Source organism: Eucyclogobius newberryi, unplaced genomic scaffold (genome assembly GCF_026437365.1).
Source record: "Eucyclogobius newberryi isolate DKJ021-1_F unplaced genomic scaffold, fEucNew1.0.hap1 SCAF_10, whole genome shotgun sequence".
Classification (NCBI taxonomy): Eukaryota; Metazoa; Chordata; class Actinopteri; order Gobiiformes; family Gobiidae; genus Eucyclogobius; species Eucyclogobius newberryi.
In genome coordinates, this window is record NW_027315724.1 from 14709397 (window position 1) to 14717667 (window position 8271).

Genomic DNA, 8271 nt, shown 5'->3' on the forward strand with positions numbered 1-8271 from the left:
TTTCCATTTGCAAACATTGCTTTGACTCAAAGCAAAATAGACTGTCTCATTTTCTTCTTCAAGCTTTGAACTCGTGGGCTTTGATCTCAAGAACGAAGTCTAAAGAATAAACTCTGGCGGTAATGTAACACTTGGATACCGCTGCCACAAAACACCAACGAAGAAGAAGAGAAAGTCTATTTTACAATGTTGGGTCAGGATCAACCCACTATCTCAAAATTTAAGTTTATGTAATCTGCTTTTCATCTAATTTTAGTTGCTTTTCTTTTTACTCCCCTCAGCCGAAATGAACGGAGCAGCGTTCCCATCCCCCACGTCAGAGATGGTGGAGAGAAATCGTATTCAGATGGACTACACTGAATTAATCATCACAGTGGCCCCTGAAGCCCGTGATGGCCCTTTAACCTTGGGGCCTCAGGATGTCTATTCCAGTGCCATCATGCAGGTCCCAGATAGGATTGTGGCTTCTGGTAGGCAAAAAGTCATACTTTTTATTACATAAGAATTTATCCTGTGATGTAACTGGGATATGCATATGCAGTTTATTATTGTGGACTTAGAATTTCATCAGAATAAAAAGAAAATAATCACAATTATTTCATTATTGACATTTATTGTTGTTTATTTTCATTTTTGACAGACTTTCACATGTTTATGTATTTACATTTACTCAGGAGACGGCGATGAAGCATTTCCAGAGACCAAAGATCTGGTCCTTATCCAGTCACCAATTGACACCCTGTCATTAAAGACTCCACCCAAAGTGCTCACACTGAGTGACCGACCCTTAGACGTCCTCGAGGATGAACAGGCAGCGCCCGACACTGATGATACGGTACATAATGACTAAAGATGCTCTGATCACATGATTGTGATCTGCAAACTGGGCTGACTTTACAGACTTTACATCGTCGTCCCATTTACATTGAGTTGCAGTGGTGTTTCACACTTCGCCTGGTCCTGGAGCAGACAACAACACAGAGCAGCCACGTGTTTTGGGTTACTAAACATGGAACTACGAGCTCTCCCGCGAGTCTTTTAGTTCAAACATAATATAGGTTCAGTGCCAAATGTGTCGTCTATCAGCCGAATGAGTGAGTCAAATGGTTTTTCAATGTATCCTCAGAACGCAAGCACACGCTGGGGATTCACTCATTAAAAAACAATAATTTAATGCATTCCTCAAATGTAAAAAGAGCCATAGGCCTGTAAAAACTGTTGTAGAGAACATTTGCTTTTTGAAGCTGTACAGTGAAAGTGAAAGTGCAAAGCACATCATGGTTTTGTCAAAGCATGGTTTTGAAAGTGGCACACAAAACATAAGTCATCTCTTCTGCACGTTTTCCTTCCTCAAACTGTCTAAACTGCCCAGAGAGTAAAAGTCTGCTCCTGTATCCACCCTGTTTGGCTGCACCAGATGCACCGCTGTATGACGCAAACATTAAGGTAGTTCGTGAAGTATTCATTCAACCCACGCAATTAATTGATGAGCAGAACAACATTAGTGCCCAAAATTGCCAAGGAAACTGCTGATCCTATAAACTAGATTTGGTCAAACTTCGTATTATCAAAAATGAACATTTATTATTATTCGAAAAAAAATAAGTTTTTGACTCAAAGTCAATGTGATCGGTATTAGCTGTGATCGGTTTTGGCAGATCAAAATTTCAGATGATTGGTGAAAGGCAAAAATATACTATTAATGACAAAAGAAAACCATGCATTTATATTTAAAAAATCAAATTTTCCAACTGCATTTTCCTTTTAGATCTGTCCCCAAGAAAGTACGAGTCTGGAGCAGGATGTAGCAACGCTACGCAGACAGGTAAATTATTGTTCTGTAATAATGAACTAATAGATCTAATTAAAGGAACAATGGAGGATTTTTCGCCGATTTGAGACCTCAAGCAGAAGTGCGCATGTGCACTCACTCCGTGCGGAGGCACACAAAAGCCTCGTTGCTACATGTGCGTTTGTTTATTAGCGCAACGGATCGCATCGCATCTCTCGTCTCCATAGATTTCCGTCTCTTCTGAGCCAGCTCGAACTGTCTTTCTCTGTCTTCATTTTGTCCTGTACACTGAGGGAACTATATTATGATAGATCCATGCGTTTAGACACAGGTAAACGTGCTGCTCTTCTGGGGACGAGCCGACGCGGCTGCAGGTGAGCAGTAGGTGAGTTCTATGATTGATACGTAGCAGGACTAATCGGCAGTCCACGCCACAAGGAAATGAGACTCAGATTTGGCACCAAAAAATCGTCCATTACGCCTTTAACTAATCAACTACTGAAGAATGATAGAAGACAGAAAGACTAGCTTTATAATCAAATGGATCAAAAATAAAGCATTAAACAATATCCAGATATATGAGGCCCAGACTTGCACCTTGTTTGTCCTCAAACGCTCTCAGATATTCAAGAATAATTAAACTCTACACAGTAAACAGACATAAATAAGTTCTTATGGTTAGTGACGAAAATGGTTGTTTTACAAACTGTAAAATCTTTTTTTTTTGCTTTTGCAGATTACAAATCTCCCAAATAGAGTATAATTTTACCATCATAACATTTCTGATCTTGCAACTATTTAAGTGAATAATATATTGTTTATTCGGTCCTCTTTAATATGCATTCTAATCTAAATATATAACTGAAAATGTATTTATGTATAGCTCATCAAGTCAAACCAGAGACTGAAGCTGATAGAAGAGGAGAACAAGATGCGGACAAAGCGAGAGATGATCTTTTATTCCATCACTGCGGCTTTCTGTCTCGTCAATACCGTGGTGTGGCTACGGCGCTAATGCACCAGTCTATTTAAAATGTACAGTTTTATTTTTTTACTCTTCTTTTCCGTTCTGTTCATTCCTGTTTTATTTTTTATACATATATTCTGGTACTACCGGTATTCTTTGCTCTGGGCTAGGTATGGATTGAAAATATTTGCACTGCGTCACTGTGCTTCAGTAAGATTTAAGCTAGAAGAACAGTCAAGCTACACAGTAAACTTTATTACATTTATGGAGCTGCAATGTGAATGTGTTCAAATGTATTTATTGCATTTATTGAATGGGAGGGAGTCACATAATTTAGTAAAACTCAAATAAATATTATATGCTGTCTTGCCCGTTGATTTATCCCGTGTTTTTTTCTTTATGTTAAATTGTTGTATTTTGAAATTAGTATTAAAAACGCACAACAACAATTTAAAGATGATATTTATTTCTCAAAATGGAACAATGCACCACAGGCTTTTTCAACAATGATTGCAGTCAGTCTCGTTTGTGCCCGGCTAATGGCGGCTTGCAGCAGGCACAAGCGTGTGTCCAGGGTTTTGGTGGAGGTGAGGCAGTGGTCTGGATGCTGGTCAGGTTGGTCTTCTCCAGTGTCCGGTCCACAGGACTGAAGGCACAGTGACCCTCTCTCGTGCAGGTGGCCTCGGAGCCTGGCGTGCTCGCAGTTGTGTCTCAGAGGGAGGTATTAACATGAACAAGCAGAAAGGGTGAGTGTGGTGTGAATGCATTGTGTGCCACAAGTCCTGTACTACAGTCTTCATTTCCATTTATCAAATTTCAAATTTTGCTGGCATGAATCATACATTTTGTCTAATCAAGGTCTTTCCCATTTGTATTCTCAGAATGATTGCATTTTAAGAAAATCGGTTATTCTTAAAGTAGCACGATGCAATTTGTTGGGGCAATAAAATCTGTTTTATGAAGAAGAAAAAAGAATCAGGTGGCAACCCCTAAACTTGAGAACTTACAACAACAAAGAACGTCCTCACCTTTTCTATTCCCCTTCAAGCTCGGGTCCTCTACCAGAGCCTGAGAGCTTGTTCCTAGCTGTTCCTAGTACTGCACTGCCATTCCTCCAGTTTGGGGGTCACTGCTCCAAGTGCGCCGATCACTTCGGGCTTCACGCTCCAGGCCTTCTCCAGCTCCTCTCTGAGGCCTTGGTATTTCTTTAGTTTCTCATGTTCCTTTTTCCGGATGTTACCATCCCACGGTACTGCAATATCCACCACCACGGCTTTCCTCTGCACCTTTTCGACCACCACTTTGTCCGGTTGGTTCGCCATTACCATTCTGTCTGTCTGTATCTGGAAGTCCCAGAGGACCTTGGCTCGGTCGTTCACCACCTTGTTCCCACATTGTCCTTGGACTCTCCAGCCCATACTCTGCGTAGATGTTTCTGTTCACTATGCCAGCCACCTGGTTATGGCGCTCCATGTATGCTGTCCCTGCCAGCATCTTGCACCCTGCAGTAAATTACACACACACACACACACACACTTTTTTTTCCCCCTTTTTGCTATTAATTATAGTTAATTATATTACCGTGGAAAATGCAATGAAATAAAAAGAGTCTGAATATGATTGGGTTGTGGCGTGGTAAATGGATGCTTGAGATCTGAGAGTGCGACGCCCAATGGACAATAAATTAGTCTACGTCAAATCAAGGGACATTTGCAAATATAGTCACTTTTGAGAAAAAATTAAAATTGCGACTGATATATGTATTCACCCGTGGTGGCTCAGCCGAATATCAGGTTGTTCCACGGCTTTTTTTGCATTGTTTTGTTTGATGTATCTCTATCATGGAAGTATACTCAGATCTATGCACGTTTAGCCTCACCATTTTTTTTGACGTCCGGCATTAAATTATTTATTTTAACATATGTATTAAATATATATTAAGGATGTATGTGCAAGCACACGGTCCATATCTGAAAAAACGAATAAAACATACAAAGAAACGTAATTTATGTTTTATTTTTTTAAAGTCGGCTGAAGTCACTCTGACGTCACTTCCCTTAATGGTGGTTTCCCACTTCCTGTTTAGAAACCAGAGAAAAACACATAACGAGCAGTACCTCAGCATCGGAATATGTTTAACAGTTTGACAGGTCTTTGACGGGTACATCTTCTCAGTCTGGTATCCCCTTAATCGAACCTATTTTGTGCGGCATTACCTACCCGTTCTTACTCAAATCATAGGTAATCTTACAACCTGAACGTCACAGCATCCCAACGGTAAGACCTCACAGCTAGACCGCCAGAATAACCCCCAAATGTTTCTGGTTGTTTTTCAATCAATGGCTTTTAGAAGCTTAACTGCGTTTGAAAAGTTTGATTTGCCCTTGATCAAAAGATACCACCTGCATTAGCTTCCGTTTTGGTATCACTTTTGTTTGTAGTAGTTTGTAACAGGCCATAGTAGGCTAAAGTTATATTCAAAACATAACAAAAAGCCTAATATGATGAGACGAATTGTTGGTGTTGTTGTAATTGTTGTTGTTGTTTTGCTTTTAATGGTGGTTGGCAGCCAACTGAAAAGCTGCATTTACTGCCATCGGTTTTATTCTTAAGACTTTGTTGTGTTTTGTCTTGTTGATTTCAGTGTCAAGTCTGCTTTGAAGTCACAAGACACTGTTCCCATCTTATGATCAGATCACATGCTTTTTCCATTCACAAACATTCCTTTGAGTAGAAGAAAATGAGAGTCTATTTTACAAACAATTTTGGGTCAGAAATAACCCACCCTCTCATCTTAACATTTAAGTTTATGTAATCTGCTTTTGATTTAATTTTAGTTGCTTTTCTTTTTACTCCCCTCAGCCCAAATGAACGGAGCAGCGTTCCCATCCCCCACGTCAGAGATGGCGGAGATGAATCGTATTCAGTACGAGCTGGACTACACTGAAGGAATCAGCCAAAGGATGCGTATCCCAGAGATGCTCAAAGTGGCTCCTCAAGCCCATGACGGCCCTTTAACCTTGGGGCCTCAGGATGTCTATTCCAGTGCCATCATGCAGGTCCCAGATAGGATTGTGGTTTCTGGTAGGCAAAAAGTCATACTTTTTATTACATAAGAATTTATCCTGTGATGTAACTGGGATATGCATTTAGAGTTTATTATTGTGGACTTAGGACTTCATCAGAATAAAAAGAAAATAATCACAATTATTTCATTATTGACATTTATTGTTGTTTATTTTCATTTTAGACAGACTTTCACATGTTTATGTATTTACATTTACTCAGGAGACGGCGATAAGAATGTATTTCCTGGGACCAGAGATCTGGACCTCATCCAGTCGACACCATTTGACACCCTGTCACTAAAGACTCCACCCAGAGTGCTCACACTGAGTGACCGACCCTTAGACTTCCTTGAGGATGAACAACAGGCAGCACCTGACACTGATGATACGGTACATAATGACACAACGAAACCATGCATTTATCAACAACAACATCACATTTAACAACTGCAACATCCTTTTAGATCCGTCCCCAAGGAAGAATGAGACGGGAGCGTTCAGCGAGTGAAAACATGTCAGTGCGTCCCAGTGGTTTAACACAAAATGACTCTGCGTAAGTATTATCATGCACAAGTCTCCACCTGCTGTAAAGCTGTTAAGTGTCTCATCAAGATCCTTGTGACTGGGGAGGGTTTCCAATCTATGATGACTAATATTGAAAGCATTAATTACCCAAATTAATATTCTTACATTTGTGTTATTTTAGATGCATTTAATTATTCTAATTTGATTGTTGAATCTCAATGAAGCAGAGGGCACTTCCTTTCCTTATTTATCCTTCTTTTTCTCCTCTTCTTTTCCACTTTGTCTGTTTTTGGACTTGCTCTGGTTGTTCTTTAACCATGGCCCCTAAGCAGTCCAGCATCCTCTTCCTCCGCTACTACTGACCCTTCTAACCCCCCTCTAACAATGGCTGAGGAAGATCCCAATCTGTACAGCGCTAGTGGTGTTCTTTCATTCATCCAGTCCACTACACGCCGGGCCTACCAGCAGGTCCTGGAGGTCCTGGATGAGAGTCCACACAGGTGACCTTCCATATCCTGTCGTTTGTATAGAGCTCAAGCACGGGGCGTTACTGAGCATACTTTCGTAAACAATGGATTATTGCTAAAACTGACATGTTTAGGAGCCAGCTTTGAGTCCGCACAAATCTTGCAATATAGGATTAGATTAGCTCTGTGCATTTTCCAATGTCCTGTCTTCACTTCTCTCTACTTTATATCTCCCTTTCGCTCACCTCTTCAGCCAACCACCATTACTGCGGGGGGGTTCAGCTTCAGGCTCCAACCCCCTGCATGATCCCAGGTAACTTCCACTGACTTGAATCTATCCCTGATCCTGTCCTTCATTTAATTTCATTGACATTTCAGTCCGAATCTAGTGTAGCAGTTACCTGAAATACTTTTCACAATTGGCCATATGATATTAACATAACCCAGCTTGCTCTACCTTTTTCATAGGCTATCATTGTCCACATATGAAGCTTCTATGGATGCCGGTGTTGAGGACTTGACTATGGTGGATGCAGCAACGCTACGCAGACAGGTTAGTTATTGTTCTGTAATAATTAAATGATAGATATAATTAACTACTCAACTGCTGAAGAATGATAGAAGACAGAAAGACTGTAGCTTTATAATGATCCCAAAATGAAAGTTTCAAATCTTCCAACCACTTAAGTGAATAATATATTGTTTATACTGTCCTCTTTAAAATGCATTCCAATCACAAAACGTGTAACACTTATTATTTATTTATAGCTCATCAAGTTGAACCGGAGACTGCAGCTGTTAGAAGAGGAGAACAAAGAGCGTGTGAAGCGAGAGATGATCTTTTATTCCATCACTGCGGCTTTCTGGCTCATCAATACCTGGGTGTGGCTACGGCGCTAATGCATTTAGCGTGGAGACTGTAACACACCAGTCAGTCTATTTAAAATGTACAGTTTTATTTTTTTACTCCATTTTTCCATTCTGTTCATTCCCGTTTTATTTTTTATACATGTATATTGTTACTACCGGTATTCTTTGCTCTGGGCTAGGTATGGATTGAAAATATTTGCACTGCGTCACTGTGCTTCAGTAAGATTTAAGCTAGAAGAACAGTCAAGCTACACAGTAAACTTTATTACATTTATGGAGCTGCAATTTGAATGTGTTCAAATGTATTTATTGCATTTATTGAATGGGAGGGAGTCACATAATTTAGTAAAACTCAAATAAATATTATATGCTTGTCTGTTGATTTATCCCGTGTTTCTTTCTTTGTTAAATTGTTGTATTTTGATTATAGTATTAAAAACGCACCACAACAATTTAACGATGATATTTATTTCTCAAAATGGAACAATGCACCACAGGCTTTTTCAACAATGATTGCAGTCAGTCTCGTTTGTGCCCGGCTAATGGCGGCTTGCAGCAGGCACAAGCGTGTGCCCAGGGTTT

The 8271-nt window shown here is 40.0% G+C and overlaps 2 protein-coding genes across 4 annotated transcripts; both read left to right on the forward strand.

Annotated features, from left to right (window-relative positions):
• The first annotated feature begins 286 nt into the window (after positions 1-286).
• Positions 287-2807, forward strand: LOC140372575 (mitochondrial fission factor homolog B-like). The gene is made up of 4 exons (XM_072459713.1): positions 287-470; positions 675-835; positions 1769-1825; positions 2676-2807. The coding sequence occupies exons 1-4, from the start codon at positions 287-289 to the stop codon at positions 2805-2807; spliced, it is 534 nt and encodes a 177-aa protein (XP_072315814.1).
• Positions 2808-4832: 2025 nt separating this feature from the next.
• Positions 4833-8055, forward strand: LOC140374576 (mitochondrial fission factor homolog B-like). 3 transcript variants are annotated; one of them, XM_072461516.1, is made up of 8 exons: positions 4833-5036; positions 5622-5843; positions 6048-6217; positions 6292-6380; positions 6682-6852; positions 7073-7132; positions 7288-7372; positions 7588-8055. In XM_072461516.1, the coding sequence occupies exons 2-8, from the start codon at positions 5627-5629 to the stop codon at positions 7717-7719; spliced, it is 924 nt and encodes a 307-aa protein (XP_072317617.1). In that variant the 5' UTR covers positions 4833-5036; positions 5622-5626; the 3' UTR covers positions 7720-8055. The 3 variants fall into 3 exon arrangements, with proteins under 3 accessions (XP_072317617.1, XP_072317621.1, XP_072317624.1); XM_072461520.1 differs by having other exon boundaries at positions 6685-6852; XM_072461523.1 differs by lacking the exons at positions 6682-6852; positions 7073-7132.
• The last annotated feature ends 216 nt before the right edge of the window (positions 8056-8271 follow it).

What these genes read in the sequence shown, in the direction of transcription:
- LOC140372575 (XM_072459713.1), top strand. Translation starts at nt 287, where the DNA reads ATGAACGGAGCAGCGTTCCCATCCCCCACGTCAGAGATGGTGGAGAGA. An exon ending in AGATAGGATTGTGGCTTCTG is followed by an intron (nt 471 to 674) that starts GTAGGCAAAAAG and finishes ACATTTACTCAG; the next exon opens with GAGACGGCGATGAAGCATTT. An exon ending in TAGCAACGCTACGCAGACAG is followed by an intron (nt 1,826 to 2,675) that starts GTAAATTATTGT and finishes ATTTATGTATAG; the next exon opens with CTCATCAAGTCAAACCAGAG.
- LOC140374576 (XM_072461516.1), top strand. Translation starts at nt 5,627, where the DNA reads ATGAACGGAGCAGCGTTCCCATCCCCCACGTCAGAGATGGCGGAGATG. An exon ending in AGATAGGATTGTGGTTTCTG is followed by an intron (nt 5,844 to 6,047) that starts GTAGGCAAAAAG and finishes ACATTTACTCAG; the next exon opens with GAGACGGCGATAAGAATGTA. An exon ending in AACCCCCTGCATGATCCCAG is followed by an intron (nt 7,133 to 7,287) that starts GTAACTTCCACT and finishes CCTTTTTCATAG; the next exon opens with GCTATCATTGTCCACATATG.